Source organism: Oryzias latipes, chromosome 17 (assembly GCF_002234675.1).
Source record: "Oryzias latipes chromosome 17, ASM223467v1".
NCBI lineage: Eukaryota > Metazoa > Chordata > Actinopteri > Beloniformes > Adrianichthyidae > Oryzias > Oryzias latipes.
The window spans coordinates 21,630,423-21,651,010 of NC_019875.2; the positions used below are offsets into that span (position 1 = coordinate 21,630,423).

Genomic DNA, 20,588 nt, shown 5'->3' on the forward strand with positions numbered 1-20,588 from the left:
GACTCTATCTCCACCTGTAGTCTCATCCTTTCAGAGAAGCTTATTGATCCAAGAATGGAATATTGTGTTTGTATCCCACAGTCAGAGTGCATTCCTTGTTATTTGAAGCATTGATGGAGTATATAATAATTCTAATGACAAGCTCTCCCCCCGTGGGGTTTGCGCTGTCTGCCTGCAGCTGCAGTCACCGGTGCGCGCCTCTGCATGGCACGATGAAGGCGGTGACAGCAGCCTGTAGTCGTGTGAGGCGGAGGGGCGGGGAGGGGGTACGTTCATTAACGACCACCGACAACCGGGCATCCTCCTCCGGCAGCACCACAGCCACATGCAGCCGCGGAAGATGGTCGCGCTGCAGCCGTCCCCCAGTTCGTCTCCATCATTGGCGGAGTGGATCTGCTGCCTGGACAAAAGGTGGGTAAAGCAGATCACGACCCACAGCCACGCTGTCGCATCCTTTGCTCGTCGCATCCTTTTTATTCAACGTGATTCATCGGAACCGGCGATCGCCGCAACCGTGACAGTATGACACGCCTCGTTCTCCGCGCGTTGTAGACTCGATTTGGACTGACTGCGGCGTGAAACACGCAGTCTTGGTGGTGAAAACCCCCCCAAAAAGAAACAGTTTGTGTGCGTGCTTGGCCAAAAAAGGCGTTGGTGGCCTGGAGGTGCAGCTGCCCTGCGCGGGCTTTGATGAATGGATGAGGCGCACATGGTTGGTCTGCACGCTTAGACTAAATAACCATACATATTTAAAATACAACTGTGACCATGTGTAGGTGGTGCGTTCAAACAACCATCAGAGGCAGAGTGTTGTTTTTTCACTTATGGCGTGGACCATTTAATGTCTACAAACCAGTTTGTCTCAAAATCCTTTCAATATGGTTTATAAATGTGTTTTTTTGGTCTATATCATACCTGTCCTCGTGACCTGTCCAAATAAACGGATGCAAGTAACACTGCATTCATTAGTAAATGTCAAACAGATTGGTATAAAAAAATAGAATAAGAGATATGCATGGCTCATGCACCCACACTTACCTTGCACACCATCTCTGATGCATCACCATGTTACCACTGGCAACCTGAATCTGCCATCTTCTACCTGGAATTACATCTTTTCTATCATCCAAATACAGTTTATTGATATTTGTTGTCAATATTGAAATTGTTTTGAACATTGATACATTTTTAAAATCACCTTATTTATTTATTTATTTTTGATCATTTTATGTTATTAAATAATGATAAAAATGGGCTGATTTCAGGAGAACTCGAGATTCCAAGATCTGTTAATTTGAGTTTTCAAAGGCGAATATTAGCTGTTGGTTTATCACTATCAAAATACGATGACAACCTTTCCATGGAGCTCAAATACATTTTAGATTAATTTCATAAATAGGGTTTGGTTGGTACACTCATTTTATTTAGAATTGTTACCATGTTAATTTAGTTTTCTGCTAAGTTTGAGGAGCTGTATTTTATAGGCTGGAATTTATACAAAGCTAATATAATATAAAATAGTGAGTTTATTGTGTCTTAAACTAATTTGTTTATTGTGAAACAAACAACCAAAAAGAAATTCAGATTTTGGTGCAGTGATGCACACCCTAAACTAAATGCTGCCAGTCTGCAGAGTCTATAAGAAGGGGATGGGATCTTGTTGTGAAGCACTCAGTGCTCTCAAGCTTTTCACCTCCTATTCAATCAATATCCAGCATTTGAAGTGTCTTTGTGTGTGGAGACCTTCATCTACAATAACTGTTGATGGGAGAAATGAAGTTGGTGAACAGAGAACAACATAAAAATATAAGTTGAAGTACAACTGCTTTAATAAAATACATTTAATGCACTTTAGTGTAAAATAAACAAGAGGAAATCGAATTTGTTTTGTTTTCCGTTTCTTCAGGAAGGTGGTAGATAGTCTCAGACCTGCACAACACTGGTGCAGAGTTTTTACTTTTATTTTTGCCTTTTTACCGCTCATATGTGAACTCGAGAACTTAGAAAAGGCAGAAAAAAATCCCTAAAATGCATAGAAATGGGATACCTTCAACTCTCAATTCTTTTACATGCATAAGGTATATTTGTTAATCTTCAATTTAATAACTTTGAAAGTTATCAAATTGATAAGTTTGCTGATCAATTCAGAAGTTAAGAATTTTATGGAAAAAATGATACAACTTTTGGCTTAAAAGCTTTTTAGAGTGAATTTTGAGGATCCTATTCTTTGTTTTCTTTTTTTTTTAATGGCTGAAAAGCGATCCTTCAGGGATTGGATTTACAATATTGTTGCATCAAAGACTCAAATCAGATTGTAAATATCCATCTTCCCCCTCTTCATCTCTTTCCTGTTTTAGCTTCATGTCAGGCAACTTTTGGCTGATTTTAGAAATGGGAAGCCTACATTTTTGCCAAAACATGTTGCTTTTTATTATTATTTAGCATTACTTTCATTGTATCAATAGCGTCTTCATTTTTTCACCTGCTAAAGAAATCCAACTTATCGTATATTTGTGGAAACTCAACTTCTCTCCATTAAAGTTAGGATTTTCTCCCCACAAGGCAGAACTGGAACCAAACAAGCACTGCAAACACAATTCCCAAATATATGAAAAATATTACATATTGCATAAAACTTGAATAAACTCAAATATATAACTGTAACATGTTCAAACCCAAATTAAAAATAAGTAAACTCTTTTTATATATTATATTTAAGAATCATAATCCGATTGCTGAGCTGCAGGCTTTAAGAATAACAACCAGCACCTCTAAAGCTTTACTTTAACATGGTATTTATGACATGGTGTTGTTTGCTCTGCTGTACAGTAATGACATACATCTGTAATTTTAAGGTGTCATTTTGGTGTCCATAAGGTGCTGATTGTGTGATTATTGATCCCAAATAAAAATACTTTGTGCAAAACAGTTCCAGGAGAATCAGTTGACCACTAAACCCAGACCCAAGATTTGTTGGAGTAGTCAGTCATCTGCTAATTTGACCAAGCTTGCTAGCAGATATTCCAATAATAACACACGAAATTATGCCAACCCATTAAAAAAAGCTAAATATGTTTCCCACATCTTGCTAGCTTGTGAAACATGTCTGTGTTGAACTTGACATGTCAACTGATGACTTATTTATCTATAAACTGTGAATTGTTACAGATGGATTTTTTTTTAAACAGTCTGCAGAACCTTCTGGTGTCTCGATTTTCTCCTCGGTGTGTCACACAGCCCAATTTGTGAGTGTGTGTCGTTTGTGTTGCGATGTCATAACTTGTGGTTGAAAGCCGATATCTCTGCTGACATTAGAAGTCGAGGATGAAAGGGCTGGAAGGGGGGGGGGGTCGGAGAAAAGAGCAAAAAAAAAAAAAGAAAGATGGATGGAGGGAGGGAGTGTTGCAAGGTGAACGCCTCTCAGGTCACATCCATGTCACACAGAGTATAACGATGCACAGACAGGAAGCCAGCAGGCACAGGCTTCTGAAAAAGACAAATTGTGACCATTGAACAAGGAGGCCATAACCTATTAATCTTTGCAGTTTTAATATAGACAAATGGGTCAGGGGTGTTGCTGATGTTAACCGATCAAACATTTTTATAAGTAGCCTTTCTTACTTCTTATGTCGTCATGTGTGGGAGATCCTGTCTAAACTATTAACCCAGCCCACAATGGAATATGATGCTCCGTCTCAGCACCGAAGACCATTCAGGAGGTGGATGATGAGTCAGAGACTAAAAAATGTGCCAGAAAAAAGAAAAGCTCCACTCTCATTACTGGGTTTGCTGCCAGACAGTGATATTAATCTACTGCTTGGTCACTCATATATATTTATTTTGACACATTGGGGAAAAAAAAAAAAACGGAGTCTGTAGCTTTTAGATTGTGAAGCACAAGTAAACAAAAATATCCACAGGATTGCTCTATGAGAGTGCTGAGACCTAATGGACACAAAGAGTCCATGCCATTTATGAGATCATATTCATAGAGAAACACGCGAGTCCCGAGATGGAGGAACAAAGTAGATGGAGAGGAGACAAATGTGAGGCAGCCAGACATAAAGGAAGAGCTCTGGAGGCGAGAGTCGACAAAGAAGCCGAAAGATGAAAAGGGGGATAGACGGTCTCTCATCTGTGAAAGAAGGAGCCCTCGATGCATTAGCTCCTCCGTACAAACACACAAACAAGCAGTTTTAGGGATGAATCACCAGGCGAAGAGAAAACAAGTGAATGAGTGCTGACTGAGGTGTGCTTTTCTCTGAGCGCTGGAGCTTTTTCATCACTGCAGTTTCAGAACAAAATATTTGAACCGTCAGATTGTACGTCTGTGTGGGGCTCTCTTGTCTGAGCACTGTTGTTCATGTCCAACAACTGCTCAATTGAGACCCACTTTTCATTTAAGCACATTATAACATCCCCAGTACAAGATCTTACATGAACACCCACTGAGGGGCTATGTAGAGAGAAATGGAGCTCACAGCACATCTAAAGGCCCCAGAACAAAACACAAAAGCAAACGGAGATAACACTGGAACAGCATCTCTTAAGTGTCCATATTCTTTTTGAAGTATTTAGGTCACTGGTTTCTAATTGGAACTATTTCACATTAGGCTATGGCTAATTAAATCCCCTTGCAAGGCTTTGATTTATTTCCTGCACTTCAGGCATAAATGGTCGTAGAAAAGACAGAGAAATCTTGCACAATCACCATATTTTAATGGCATAGATCTGTTTTGCCAAACCCACTATAGATATTTTGAATGTTTTTACATCTTTAATGGTGAGTCTTCTCCACACAGGCCGTCGGAGCGCTCTGGAGAGGATGTGGACATTATTCTTACGAGACTGCGAGAGGTCAAAGCCTTCCAGAGATTTCCACCTCCACTCTTACTACAGATCTGTGCCTGCGCTTTCTACGAATGCCTGGAAAAAGGAATCACGTGTAAGTGAAAATACAAAGCAAACCTACTTAACGTACTAAAGGTTTATAAAAACGAAATGCTTTCTTCCGCAAAATGAGTCTTTATCCTGCACCAGCTGATGCCATAGAACTGCTGTTTTTCTTTTTTAGTATGATAGCCTGCCTGCATTGTGCAGTGATCTTCCTCTATGCATTCTGGGCTTATTTTTTGACACATTTAAAGAAAGCTATTACATTTAATAGAAAATTGTATATTAGCTCAGGATACATTTTTCATTCACATTGAATAGGCCTGCACAATATACTGCAAATTTATCGTTATCGCGACATTAAGCTGTGCAATATGCATACCGCAAAAGACGGCGAAAATCGCAATAAATGGTTACCTTAAATGTGCTAAAACAAACTCATGGCAGCTTGAAATATTGAACAAATGAAATAAATCCCTTTATGCATTTAACCAATCGGAAGGACCCGTTTACGTTGTTGATCAATCAGATGAGCCCTTTTATGTTTGATGTTTGCCTGCTACGTCGACAAGGGTCAGTTGGAGTATAATTTTTAAACTGTTGTAGTGAACACGGAAATTATGTTTTTGGTTGTTTTGCTATTTGTTTATATACCGCGAATTATATCGTTATCGCAATATTAATCACCAATATCGCATAACGCGAGTTTTCCTCATATCGTGCATCCCTAACATTGAAGGTGTTATGACAATTGTACGGGCATGTTTGTAAAACAAACAAAAGATTTAACCCCTTAACCTGCAAAGGAATTATAACATATCATATTTTACCTTCTACCTGAGGTTATTTATCTGATTCATTTGCAAAAGATTAATCCTGAAATAAAAATCCCACTCCGATCATCATTTGATCTATTTTAATTATGATTATGCTGTTTTTAGCCAGAATAAAAAAACCTGTGTCATTTTCTTGGACATAGTTTCTGCAGAGTGGTAGGAGTTCATCAAAACTCACTTCTGAGTTGTGGGCAGGACTGCTGGCACAGAGCAACCCTGCCCCCGTCACCCATTACTGAGAGCTCTCTGTTTACACTCTCCCACTAGTTTACAGGTCTTCACATTCTAGCCTAACATTACTGTTGCAACAGAAATGGCGAGCAATATTTGAGCAAAGGTACAGCTTTGAGCCAAATGCCCCCTCAAATGAGAAAAACAAAGTTGTACATGGATACAGTCATCTACAAATGGATGTAACAAAATGAAGCGGCACAGGGAGCTCGTGGTCCAGCCATTGTAGTTTCTGTGTAACAAATAAAATCTGTTTCAAACAGCAATTTTTCATCTGCTCCCGATTCACAATGACTTGAACAAAGAAATGCCCGAAATGCCATTTTGATCCCGATATTCTTAATATATGTTCTCCATCATCAGAAAAATATTAAAAACACCAAAAACCCAGTTTTCATCAGAGTGGAGCTTTAAGAAGATATACTTTCCTTAAAGATTTATGACATTTTAATGAAAAAACAAGGAAACATATTTTAATTGAAACAGAATTTTGGGCAAGCTTGACCTCCTGTGTTGCATCATTTTGTCACGGGCTTAAGAAATGCAAATTCTTTAAGTATTTTGTCATTGTCTCTATTAAAAAATCTACATGAATGTTGTGTTGAGCAAAGCCAGGAATATTCAGAAATGAATACTCACAGCAGAGATGCTATCTTTATCTGAGATGCTGGCAGATTTTGCTGGACAACTCAGCTGATCTTCATGAGCTGCAGTCATATGTGTCTGATGCAGCTGGAGGCATTCTGCAACGCTCCCAGTGGTATTATCTCAATGCTGCAGATGCACAAACTTGGCATGATTGACACTGCTTTGCATTCTGGTTAGGCCAGCCTCCCACTGACCACTGCCTGTCTTCACAACTCAGTCAGCTGTGGCATTATAAACACACGTGAGAACAGCTTCATGCTGTGCTCGTTTTATTGCTCTGGTTTTTGCTAGCTTTTTAGAGCTGGTCATTAGTGATCTTTTCTGAAGAGGAAACACTGCTCAATCTTTTGGAAAACAGTGATTATTTTTTGTGTTCTATGTAGATTTGAGAAAAATGCTTGTATGTTTAGTTTTTAAGTATTTCTTTGGGAAGGGGGCTCAAGGACTGATACCTGAAATGTGAAGTTGTCATATGTGGCTGATGTATCTAGAGGCAATGTGCAACAATCCCAGTATTATTTTCTGACATAAATGACTGTTACAGTTGGTATAAAAAGGAAATAACTTGCTTTGAGTCACTATTTACTGTACATTTTCATTGCAGTGTTTCGACAGGGTGACATAGGCACCAGTTGGTACGCGGTTCTTTCTGGATCCTTGGACGTGAAAGTATCAGAAACTGCCAATCACCAGGTAAGAAGAACGCAGTTACAGGTACAGGGGAGAGTGAAGCTGTTTACATGTTACCCTTTTAAATAAAATAAAACATTATAATGTCTTAGTGCTCTTGATTTTCACATTTGTTTTCTTTCCATCAAAGATTTTTTTATCACTCTCTTTTGGTTTGATCCAAGCAGCTGAACAAATGCTGCTCCTGGTTTTTGTTTGATATTGTTCCGCTGGAACAAAGCTGCCAAAGCATAGAACACAAATCCAACAGAAACTGTGCTTTCTGACATGCCTAATGCATTTGTTTCAACAAAACCATTGAAACTAGTTTTTTTTTTACATAAAAAGGGGAAAAACTGTGTTTAAATCTCTCTTATATGGGAAATGTATGTCTGTGTAAGTATCCTAAGTACTCTATCGCCTAGGTTTTATCAAGTTCTCCAACAGAAGATATGAGAAAATTAAAGAAACTACAGATACACTGCAATCCTATGCATTTATTCATTTTAATATTTCCCTAACAACAGATCCTGCTCTTGATGATGATCATTGAAATGTGTTTCTCTTTCTGCAAAATGTTCTACGCTCATAATTTTGTGAATGATGGTACAGCTTAAGAAACAGTCGACGCAATGAACTACATTTGACATCTTGGTTTAAAGCATTTTCTTTTCTTTTTGCAGGATGCCGTCACAATCTGCACCCTGGGGATTGGAACGGCGTTCGGCGAGTCCATCCTGGACAACACACCTCGCCACGCCACCATCGTCAGCAGAGAGACCAGTGAGCTTCTCCGGATTGAACAAAGAGAGTTTAAGACCCTCTGGGAGGTGAGACAAAGATTTCAGTCAGCTTTTTTTTCTGTCAACATTATTGCTATGTACCACCAGAGGGCAACCCTCCCTCTTTTTCTTCTCACCTAAAATTCTTGATCAGCAGTTTACAACTCCTTTTGGAGTTTTACTGCCCTGCCTTTTTTTTTTTTTTGTAGTACCTCATCTTCACTGAGTGAATGGTTTGGCTGAATTGACTAAATACACATGATCTCAGAAATGAGATGAGTTAGAACTGATGGGTAGAAACACACAGGGGAGCAGCTATTTGCTAACCATTGCTGCAGCCAGACAGCAGGCAACTATAGTCTACCTTAAATGCATTCTAAATGAATTATAACATGACCAAATTTCAGGAGCAACAGATTTGACAACAAGCAAATGGAGCAAAACACCACTTTACTTTTTTAACATCAGGCAAAACAATCCTATTTTCAGATCAACTGTGACTAAATGCTGTGAATTAAGAATTTATTTGGAGTCTGTATCGACAGCAATGAGTGATGTCAATTTGATTATTTTTCGTGATGTGAAGATAAAAATAAAATTGAATGTATGGGATGTTTTGGAGGACTTTGTTGACGGCCTGATATTGGAGTCTTGCATGAAGCCGGCAAATCCTATTTAACCAATAACTGTGGTTGTTATTTATTTTCTACCTCATTTCAATGAAAACTAAATGTTTATTCTGGACACAGACATGTTGTGTCTATCCGACAGTTTCCAATTGCCCATCAACATGCAGTTTTCTTGCGTTTGTGGTCTGAAATTACCTCAGAAATAAATTATCTCCACATATGCCAGAAACTAGGGTTGGGCGATGTCCCTTAAATTGGCCGTTGACGATGTTTGCTGTCAACCATCGGGATGGACGATGACATCGTCGGGGGGGGGGGGGGGGGGGTATTTACACATTTTTCGTTCTTATATAACTGCTATTCGTTTTTTTGCTTTTTTCATTTTATTTCCCAACTAATGACTAATCCGCGATGATCCAGTATAAACTGAGGGAAGTGACTTTAACAAAAAAGTAACAAACAAAATAGAAAAGAAGTAGTCCGCTCCCGCACTTCACTAGTGAAGTGGACCGGCGGAGCGCGGATTTACAGCTTTGTGTTTTAGGGGAAGGGGGGGGGGGGGGTACATGAGCGGTATGTGTGGGAGATTTAAGACTGCGATCCGTCCCGCAGCTCTAGGGGTACAAGCATCCGAACTCAGAACCGGGTCTAAAAGTGTGTGTCTGAGCACAGCTCGGATCGTCAGCACACACAGCGGTTTGAGCTTCAAAGCAGAAATGTCGCTCAGTCCTTAGAAAACATTCAAACAATCACGCGGATTTGTGTTTCCAGTCGTGTCCCGACTAAATAAAGGCTGATGTTATTCTTACATGTTTACGTGCAGCCAGCATGCAGCGCCACCCAAAGCTAATGTTGTTAGCCCGTGTTAGCATACTGCTAATCCTGGCTTCGTTCAGAAAAAGCACTGACCACACGGATTAAAATTCAAATGATGAGCGAACAGGTGTTTCATAATAACCGTAACATTATTAAAAGCAGGTTTAGAAGATCGTCTCGTATATTACCGAGCTGGCATGTCAATGTATATAGCCGCTCGGCGCTGTTTAACAATGTTTTGTATTGAATTGTTACATACAATAAAGTTTGAAAAAAAAAAAAAGCCGCTCGGCGGAGTTTATATCCTTCCGTTTTTCAAACCCTACTGCGCATGTGCGAATGATTTATTCCGACCGAAAGTGTGACCTTAGTGAACGTTTTTATATTCTGAAAACATTTTTTCTGGGCCCATGTACACGGTTGGATTCTAATCTGACCATTGATCCCATCAAGATATTTTGTACATGTAACCGCGGCTTATGGTGTCGACGCGCAACGTGGCGGGGGCGTGGCATCACGATGGTGGTCTCTCCATCGGGATGTCAGTCACCCATCACGATGGACGATGATATCGTCCATCGGCACAACCCTACCAGAAACACAATATTTTTTCTAAATACACTAAAAAAAATCATCTTCACCAGATTTTTTTTTAATTGAATGCAATATGCTTTCAATGTTTTAAAAATAATTATCTAACGCGTAAACACCGTGCCCACTAGAAGTTAGTAGCTTTTATTTTGTAATAATAGTATTTACGTATAACTGGATAAGTAAGCAGAGTGCAGTACTGACACAGCTATACAATGTATAAATCTGCAGGCAGTGTTGAAGTAAGATCAATAAATGCTTCCATGTGACAAAAACCAATTCATACAAAATAAAAGCCTCACTTCCTTTTTATAGCTTTTTAAAGAATGTTCTTTTAAAGGTGGCTTTGTGTAGTTGCTCTTTTGTGGGTCTCCTTTCCTGAGGTCACTGCCCTCATTCACTGGTTCCTGCTCAGAAAGGAAGTCCTGACAAAGGTGTAGATCAGGTCTGTGCAGCAACATCTAAAGACTAGTGTGTCGTTCGGTTTTATGCAAGTTGTCCTTTAAAGCCCTTGAAGCTTTTAGCTTGCTAGCTAAGAAAAATAATCATACATTTTCCTGTAAGTCTCTTTTTTTTCATAATTCTTTTTTACATATTCTTAGTTTCTATATTCTCTTATTATTTTCAGGTGGACTGTTGGAATCCTAAAAAATATTTTAAGAAATAAGGATAAAAAAAAAGAGATTTTCTCGTCCTAATCCCTTTGAAATTAATCTTTGACTAATGTGCCTCAGTATTAAAACTTCCTGCTGTTCATTCTGTAGGTTATTTTTGTGTCATATGGAAAAGTGGTTTTCCAGCAGATTAAAATGGCCGCGACATTTAAAGATCATTAAATGAATTGTAATTGTTAAATGTCACTTGGTTTGAACACAAATTTGTTGTTAGAATTTGTCTTAACAGCGAATTTAAGTTCTTTATTTTCAAAAATAATGCTCAAATATTCGGGATAGGGTCCCGCAGCCTTGTGACCCCAAAAAGGACACAATGGGTTTAGAAGAGTAATGAATGAATACTCACAATACACAATAAGCCTTTGAATAAAGTCAAATGTATTATGTATATATATATATATAATCTCTACCTTACCAGGTATAAAACAGGAAATTCAGACATGACATCTTTTTGTACCACATGGGCTTGTAAGACTGAGATAAGGCCTGTATAATTGATACATTTTGCAAATAAACAGTTTAATTAGACCTGGAGAGTGTTTGTCTGTCAACTAAGTGCACTATGGCCCCCCATCTGCTGTCTATTTGGGGACAGTGGAGACGGAACAGAACACACAGCCCTGAGGCTGTTTTCTTTTGAGTGTGATCCAGCACGTTGTAAAAAAGAGCTTTGTGTTTCACATGTGTGCTAATGTGCACGGACTCATCTCTTTCAAGGACTGAAAAGCAAGAAGATGAAGGCAGTCGTGTGTTTGATGCGAGGATGAAAGAAAAGAGGTGCTGCTCCATAATTCTGAAACCCCATGGAAGTGGGATGGGTAAACAGATGTGTGTGGGTATACTACCCTGAGCATTACTGGTGATGCACCAGTGTCCTGGACCATGACATTTACTACGCTAATAGACCTTTCTATTTAAATTTCTTGTATTATTCGGCAGCTCATATGCCCAATTACCTTCTCTGCATGTTCATTCCCCTTTTCTACTTCCTCTGTTGGCCACGTTTCTTTGTAAACCTTCTTCCTGCCCTGCCTTCCCATTTTTCTGCCCCCCCACTGCTTACTTCTGCCCCCCCCTACTGCTTACTTCTCCACCAGAGCCTCTGAGTGTTACAGAGATTCAGATCACCCTGGTAACCTGTGAGAGAAAGTGCTTTGGCTCTTGGCTCTATCACAGCGAGGGAGGGTGGGTGAGAGACAGAGACAGACACTGTGCCGACTGTGTTGGTAAGAGCGAGGAAGAGGGTGGCAGAAAGGAGGAGAGAGGCATGTTTTGTACAGGATGCAACGCGGTGGCGTGCATGTGAGTTGTAGGGGAGCAGAGGGCAGCTCTTGCGGTTTGACAGCTCAGTGTGTTGCCTCAGGTGAGTCTGACTTCTTGACTTCTGCATAGCTTGTGAGGGGAAAAAACAATTTTGTTTCCACTTTTTCATAGATTGGTTGAAATTATCTTTCAAAAATAAACTGAAATGATTTTTTTTGTTTAAAATTACAATATACATTTTAGATTGATTAATAATGTATCTAAAATGGTGGAGTGTGTCTATAGGTGAAACAGATGATACATCTGTTTGACAGAGTCATCAGCAAGTATATGCTTTCATATTGACTACAAAATACAAGCAGTGGCATGATCAGGCTTAAACTGGAACGCTGCTTAGATTTTTATACTTCTAAACTGATAAAATGTTAACACACGTTTGCTGTTAACAGCTGCACAGACCTTTGGTTAACCACAGCTGGTTGGTGCGTGTATACGCTTGTGTTTGTATTATATAATGATGGCTGCTCTGCATATAAATGCTCTTGGCTGTACAAAAGGCTTTGTTTTAAGGGGCTCTTGAGATTCTGTATTCAAGTATCATTGTACGCCTCAGGGAGAGACATGGCACTATTGGGATTTGTCGTTGAAAATGCTTATTTTTGTCTTTAAGCGGGCCTATAGTAAAATAACTGAAACACATGCTTTTGTGTTTAAGTTAATATTTAAATGAACACATTTAAGTCTGTGGAAACAGTCCCACCAAGAATGAAATGAAATATTTATAAGAAATTATAAATATACTTTAACTGCATTTACAAACTGACATCTTCAGTTGAAAATTGTCTTTAGTTGAAAATGCTATCCTAGGCACTTTAACGTTGGGAGTTGGGTCATCTAGACCCACTAGACAGTGCGCTGAACCTTTTTTCTTCAATGATTTGTGATCTTCACTGGTGTCCATGGATTACATGAAATCTTTCCAACTTTATCCACCTTTGTCATGGTAGGGAGAACACGTCAATGCAAGGGTGGGGTCATCTAAGATAGCACAAGGGTTAATGAAAATTGGTTTAGTTTGGAAAAGCAAAACTTCTTTGCAAAGGAGTTTTTTGTCCAAATCCAAATTCAGTGGAGGTGATCCTATGACTTCACTGATTCAAAGGTGAACATCACACAGTATGCCACAACATTGTAGTGCTTTATTACATCCTTTAAAACACAGTTTCTTCCAAAGGGACAAGATGGCTCTATTTTGACCTCTGATTGGTCAACAGCTGTGGTCATTGTTTTCCTCTTGCATCATGAAAATTAGATTTTTGAGGTAAGACAGAAAAGGTTGGGCTATAAAATATATTTTTTGAGAATTCAGAAGAAATGTCTTATTAACACCTTATTAACATCTTATTAACAGTAGAAGACTGATGTAAACATTAGGCTAATACCCACTTTAACGAAGAAAATACACACAAGTTAATGCATGTTTGCTCATTTAAACTACAACAATGGCGATCTATAAATGTCAGCAGAGATGTAATCATGTTATGAATATCTGTTATGTGTGTGCTTCCTTGCAGAAGTATCGCCAGAGTCTGGCTGGACTGTTAGCCCCCCCATATGGAGCCATGGAGAGCGGATCAAACAACGACAGTGAGTAGATGAGCAGACGCAACAAGGAGACTTTAAATGATCAATGATAAAGCTGGTAAACTGTAACTGCAAAAAAAAGAAGTCAAAACTATAGGATGTTCGTTTAATGTTTTAAGGACTAAAATATTTTTTGTGTAAGAGCTGTCCACTCCACCACCTTGATGGGGCTTTTTCTCCCCAGGACTCGCAGATAAAGACAACATGAATTCAGAATCTGGAAGCAAAGCTCACAACAAGGTAAACTATCCAAGAGCACACAGATTGACTTTAATGTCTGTTCTCAATGGGAATGAAAATTAAAAAAGCACAAACCCCACTTACCAAAAAGTGTTACAAAACAAGCTGGGAATTGTATTCTGTTCCAGATGAGGCTTATATTCTTCTTTTTTGATTAATAATGTATCTAAAATGGTAGTGTGTTTATAGGTGAAACAGATGCTACATCTGTTTGACAGTCATCAAAGTTCAAGCATATTCTTCTGATATATGATTAGGATCAGTATGTTTGATGCTTCAAACTACTTTCACAAATATTTTAATTAAAAGCTATTCATTCATAGAGTTACAAAGGCAATTAAAACAAATCTAATAAATAATTTTTATGTTTTTCAACCCAAACTATGATGCCAGAATGGATTTTGGAAGCACATGTCTTCTGAGTAAAGACCCCAGAAGACTCATAGCTGTGATGTTCAGCAGTTTATTCTAATTCCGGTTTATTCATTCACGTAGGAGAGAGATCCCATCTGCCAAATTAAAATGCCTTCCTTTGTTGTTTTCGGCAGCAGCAGCAGCAGCTGTGTCTGCATTTATATGCACATCTGTCATCTTCCGCAGTGCCTGAAATGCAGGGGTGGTCTGCAATAAGACATGCTCATCTCTATTTACAAATGCAGTTTTCTTTGAAGCGCTCCACATCATTGTGAGTTTTTTACTGCTAAAGGGCAATTTGATGCATGTAATTTTTTTTGGTACACACGATTTCAACGAGTCTCAAAAGAAAGGTTGTGTCATCAGTGGAAAAATTATGTCACACCTCTTGTACTGCCCATGTCTTACATTACCCAAGTGTTTAAACTCTGTCAGTTAAACCTCTGGCTCTGACTTAAAGACTCTGGCTTTTAAAGCAAAAGAGTTAATATTTGCTTTCAATCATCGCTTTTTGTTCAACAAAGTCTGGGTAGTTGGTCCGTTTGTAGGAGTTTTGGTTTGCATGCCTCTAAGCAACTTTTTATAAATGCTTTATTTGCTTCCATTTGCCTCTGATGCTGATCCAAAAAAAGAATTTTGATTTTCCAACTTCCAAAATATAAAAAGAAAACATGCCCCACTTGAAGTCATAATTTATTCAGGATTTAAATGTTTTTTTTTAAAACCATTTGCTTTTGTAAATTAAGAGGGTAAGTGAAACTGACCTTAAAAAACAAAACAAAAGGCAAGATGAGAGACGTTTTGGCTGCTTTCTGCACATCTCTCTTTCTATATTTCCATAGCATCTGTGGGGTTTTCACACTGGGCTTTGCTTTCTTTAGATCCCATCAGAGAAGCTCCAGAGAGCAGGAAAGGTACTCCGCAATGCTATCCTATCGAGAGCACCCCACATGATCCGAGACAGAAAATACCACCTTAAAACATACAGGTATGGGAAACTAGCTGTCTACAAGAGTCCTTATCAGTGTAGAATTATAAGAAGATAAGTGTAACTTGCTGAGATTTTTTTTACTGTTTGATGCACCAATAAGGCTTTGTTTTTTTGAAAACAAAAGTAAAGTTTTAATCTTCAAACTGTGTGCTTGCATGTGTTTTAAAGACAATGCTGTGTAGGAACAGAGCTGGTGGACTGGCTGGTGATGCAGAGTGCTTGCGTGCTCACAAGGTCCCATGCTGTTGGAATGTGGCAGGTGCTGTTGGAGGAAGGGGTGCTCAATCACGGTAATTTGATTTAAAGTGTAATTCACTGAAGCAACATCCATCCATCCATCCATCCATCCATCCATCCATCCATCCATCCATCCATCCATCCATCCATCCATCCATCCATCATCTCAACCTGTAATGCTCCTCACAGTATTACAGCGTTTGTTTGAATTAAAAGGAGGATGCAAATGATTGTAAAATATAAACTGAATAGCGACCGTCCCACGGTCATTTCCTTAAACTGTTTTTATTTCTAGGATTCTTAAACAAGATATTAATAAGACAATTTGTCACTAAAATTTCTGCTCATTTGCTCTCCAGTGGACCAGGACCTGGGCTTCCAGGACAAGTACCTCTTCTATCGCTTTCTTGATGATGAAGACGAGGACACGCCTTTGCCGAGTGAGGAAGAGAAGAGAGAGAGTGAGGAAGAGTTGCCAGAGACCATCCTCTTCCTTGCTCAGATTGGCCCTGACGCACTGCTGCGCATGATCCTCAGGAAATCGTCAGTAAACCTTACTATTACCGGTTTACTGTGTTAATTTCGATTGTCTATTAATTTTCTATTTCAACAGCAGTTTGCCATATCAATAAAAAAAAAAACCAAGTTAGGGATTATTTATATTTTTTGGCTTTTGAACCCAATTTTCTGTGTCCATAGGCCTGGTCAGAGGACAGGGGATGACTTGGAGATCATCTATGATGAGCTGCTTCACATCAAGGCCTTAGCTCACCTCTCCAACACTGTGAGTCCCTTGGTATTCCCTGTTCTTCCTTGTTAACATTTAGTCACTTGAATAAATGCAAGAGACAAGTTTTTTGTTTTATTTATTATTTATAAGTGTTTGGAGACACACAATATGTCCTGTTCTGGCAAGCTTCACTGTGTGAAGAAATGCCATTTCCAGGTGGGGTTCTTGTTGTTTTCTTGCACCATACAGGGTTTCTCTTTCTAATATAAGAAAGCTATGTATGTATAGAAGTTTTTAAAGAAAAGGCTGGTCTCCACCGAATTAATCAAGTCTAGAAAGGGATGATTTCAAATGTTGCAGATTTGTAAAAATATTGTGGCTGCTCCTAAACTGTTTTAAGTGATCTTTAAAGAATCTTGACGTGTCTGCTGTATAACCTTTTGACCTTTTTACTCTGGATTTTGCCTGACGATCAAAACATGGTGTTTCCAAATACAGGTGAAGCGTGAACTGGCGAGTGTCGTGATCTTCGAATCACATGCAAAAGCTGGAACTGTGTGTGAGTCTTTGCCTCTTCCTCAAATGTTTTTATGGTTGCGCACACATAGTTCAAGTGTTTCACCGTCTAATTCCTGAAAAGACTATTCCTCCGGAGCGAAACTGCGCTTTATCAAGAACATTTTTAATCTTTTGATTGGCTCCATGTGTGAGAAGATGCAAGTTTCTAAAAATTTAAATTATTCTTTGTATAATGAAAGCAGATTAAAAGAATATTGACAAAAAAATCTCGAATGATTTTGTCTCTGTTAAATCTCATTGTCACCTCTTGTGGATTGCAGTGGTGGTAAAATATGGACATATGCTGTGGAGAATGTGTGAAAGGCTCTCATTCTCACTGAATAAAATCTTAAAACAAATACCAGTTTGTGTGAACAAAAGGGTGCTAACAGTTCTTTTATTTCTGGACTTTTGAAAACTTTCTGTAGGTTAACTTAAGGTTATGCTTCTTTTAAAAAAAAACCACTCCGATCATCTTTTGATCTATTTTCAAAGCGTTCCCAGTGGTCTTTTATTTATGATTAAGCTGTTTTTAACATTTGCTGTTTTCTGGGACGTAGTTTTTCAGTAGTAGTTCATTGGAAATTCACCTCTGAGTTGTGGGCGGGGCTGTTGGCACGAAGCAACCCCTCCCCCATTTCCCCTCCCCATGCAAAAGGTTTGCGGAGTATATTTTCTATGTCACAAATAAGCCTTTTTTCAAAATTCATGAATAAAGAAATTCTCCGAAATGCAAAACATTGTGTTTCCAAAATGCCACAAGAGCATGTTTAAAACACCAAAAACTGAATTTTCATCTGAGTGGGTCTTTAAGTGATGATAAACAGAAATCTGTTTTCTAGGTCTTTCTGGGGTTGTAAATTTCATAATTTAAATGTGTTATTCAGCCATAACCGTATGTGATCTATGTGATGTATTGAATTTATCTTTGTTTTTTCAGTGTTTAACCAAGGAGAGGAGGGCACATCATGGTACATCATCCTGAAAGGCTCCGTCAACGTGGTTATCTATGGCAAGGTGTGTGGTTACAGAGTTCTGCGCCCGTGCTCATTGCAACCAAAACATGGCTGGAACCGACGTATAGGTTATTTTTGTTTCAGCAGCCAAAACTTAATGTCTGGCTTAACCACATGTACGTTCAGATTGTTCAGGTGAAGCATTTTTATTATAGAATTGCAATCTCACGATAGAAGCACCGTTTGAGTAACATTATTCACTTTTAAAGGGATTTGTATCCAAATAATGTATTTAAGTATTACACTTTAGGGTTTGTGTTTAAGAACAGAATAAACATGTTTCAGGCCATAACGCCTGAAATGTTCCTCTGAATTTTGGTTAATGGTCATCTAAAATATAAATTCAGTTTCTCTTCTGTTTGTAAAGCTTTGATGTCATGGTGGTGTTCTTCTCCATTGTCAATGTGGAATTTGAAGCTGCAGCAGTTGCAGTAGTTTGCTCGCAGCGGACCAGCTCATGGGAAAGACCAGCAGTGGAGTTGGGCAAAGTCAGCCCAGCTCAGCATGACTCATCATTATGATTAACTGGCTCAAGAGATTGTCAGAACACACATTCAGTTTAAAGGCAGAGGATTTCTAAACACATTGATCTCATGACACAAACTCTCTGCATGAACATTATAATTTATTCTGTTTTAATGGTTTGTGTTCTTGTTTTTTAGGCTTTTAGTCGACTTCCCAACATGTGTAGGAGCTCATTTGTATTGTTGTGTATTCATTTGTATTGTATGCATTCATGGGTTTATGTTTGTGTGTCTTAGGGTGTAGTTTGCACTCTTCACGAAGGAGATGACTTTGGGAAATTAGCCTTGGTAACAGACTCGCCTCGTGCTGCCTCCATCGTCCTGAGAGAGGACAACTGTCACTTCCTCCGAGTGGATAAAGAAGACTTCAACAGGATACTCAGGGTGAGACATCACAGCACATGGTCTGATCATAGTTTAGATATAGCCCCAAAAAACTACCAGAAAACACTTTCTATGACTTTTGGATAACTCTAAAGAGTTCACATTTGTTTAAGTTTTGTTTCATCTAAGACTTTTGTCTCTTAAGTATATGTAAACATAAAAAAAGGAAGGAAAAGCCTCAAAACTCAGATCTCAGCTAATGTTTCCTTTGCTATCTTACTAGCCAATAGAATTACAGATACAAACTAAAATGCTATTAAAAAACAATATAAGCCTCTACGACAGACTGACGACCTTTCCAGGATGTCCCGTGCCTTCCCCCCACAAGTGGCTGGGATAGGCTCTGGCAGCCCCGTGACCCCAAAAGGGCCAAAACAGAAGATGAATAATGAATGGATGAATTAATATAAGCCTTATTTTTGAATGTTGCCCTTGTTCTTAGTAATCAAATGTTTGGTGAGACCCAGATTTATCTATGATTTTTGTTACAGATTACAGTATTGTATTGTCCATATATTTTCTTTTTGTTAACTTTTTGTTTCAGGATGTGGAAGCTAACACAGTGCGTTTGAAAGAGCACGAACAGTCTGTGCTGGTTTTAGAGAAGAGCCCCCGAGCATCCACACTGGGAGGCATCAAGTGAGTGATGTCCATTTTTTTATTTGCTCATTGTCATATTTCTCAATTTTTGGTTAAGAACAAATCTGTTGTTTTTTAAAGCTTCATCAAAGGTTTGAGAAAACATAGGAGTCTCTTGAGCCTTTAATTTAGCAAATGGCCATATTTGTTTATTTAAGTTGACATGAACAGTAAGTGTTCTGTTGTGTCTGGAAAACTGGTTGAAGGTGATTTTTTAGATTATTGTTTTTTAATGTTAACCCATGCTAATGCAAAGGTTACACTGTATGAATGATCTTTTACAGTGCAATCTTATTTTTTAACATAAATTGGAAGAAAAAATGAAATTATTTTATCATTTAGCATATTCTAGGAATTTTTTACAGTTTCCCTTTAGGAATAGTAAATATTATTTAAAGTATTAATTTTGTCTTTTAAATGTAATGCTATTTAAGCCGGATTCTTTTGTGTTTTATCTTTCTTAATCAAAGGTAAGAAGTGAGCACTCTCATTATGTTTTTGTAATATGTTTGCTTCTTCCTTAAAAATCCGTATCCCTGTCATTTTGATCACTTTGAGTATTTTGTTTTTCGCAGATACACTGTGATATCAGGAACACCAGAGAAAATCCTTGAACACTTTCTGGAAGCTATGAGACTTGACATTCATCACAATGAACCAGGTAGTCAGTTCAACTCTAGTTTAAATCAAAGCTTTGTTCTTTTAAGATATTGTCATGTTTAAACTAGACCAAATGCATTAAGACTGGTGGTTTGAAAAAGATGCATAAACAAAAACAACCAGACTGATCAGTCTTAACAGACTTTAATAAAAAGATTTGTAATAGTTTTAAATCATTGCTTGTCCTTGAGATCAGCTGAGTGGATTGGTAAGAAACTAAAACAACATGAGTTTAGTGGACAATCAAATTGCTAATAATTCAAAAACTTGGTATGACTGTTCAAAGAAGAGATGTTGTATTTTTTATCTGCAACTAATATAGCTTTACCTGAATAAAATACCTTGTAACTGCTTTTGAAGTGTCAAGGACATTTGTGTGGAGATAAAGTTTGTTGATAAAAGCAAACACAAAGTAAGATTTGAACTAATATTTTTTTTCAAAACTCTTTTGTGAACCCCATTAAAATAGTAGCAAAATGTCAAACCATGAGAAAAAGTCATTGAAATCAGAATTGACCA

General features: G+C 38.3%; 1 protein-coding gene across 3 annotated transcripts in view; it reads left to right on the forward strand.

Annotated features, from left to right (window-relative positions):
• The first annotated feature begins 217 nt into the window (after positions 1–217).
• The window catches only part of LOC101167824 (rap guanine nucleotide exchange factor 4), a 28,042-nt gene continuing 7,671 nt past the window's right edge, over positions 218–20,588 (forward strand). The window contains exons 1-15 of one of the 3 annotated variants that reach the window (XM_011486666.3): positions 218–411; positions 4,803–4,945; positions 7,213–7,301; positions 7,961–8,107; positions 13,607–13,679; positions 13,861–13,916; positions 15,212–15,318; positions 15,490–15,611; positions 15,918–16,101; positions 16,258–16,342; positions 16,787–16,847; positions 17,787–17,863; positions 18,624–18,770; positions 19,315–19,409; positions 19,985–20,070. In XM_011486666.3, coding sequence (XP_011484968.1) covers positions 326–411; positions 4,803–4,945; positions 7,213–7,301; positions 7,961–8,107; positions 13,607–13,679; positions 13,861–13,916; positions 15,212–15,318; positions 15,490–15,611; positions 15,918–16,101; positions 16,258–16,342; positions 16,787–16,847; positions 17,787–17,863; positions 18,624–18,770; positions 19,315–19,409; positions 19,985–20,070 — 1,558 coding nt within the window. In that variant the 5' untranslated portion in view covers positions 218–325. Of the gene's footprint in view, positions 412–4,802; positions 4,946–7,212; positions 7,302–7,960; positions 8,108–11,890; positions 12,133–13,266; positions 13,354–13,606; positions 13,680–13,860; positions 13,917–15,211; positions 15,319–15,489; positions 15,612–15,917; positions 16,102–16,257; positions 16,343–16,786; positions 16,848–17,786; positions 17,864–18,623; positions 18,771–19,314; positions 19,410–19,984; positions 20,071–20,588 lie in introns of those variants that run through there. The other 2 variants (XM_020710987.2, XM_011486667.2) reach the window with 2 other exon arrangements.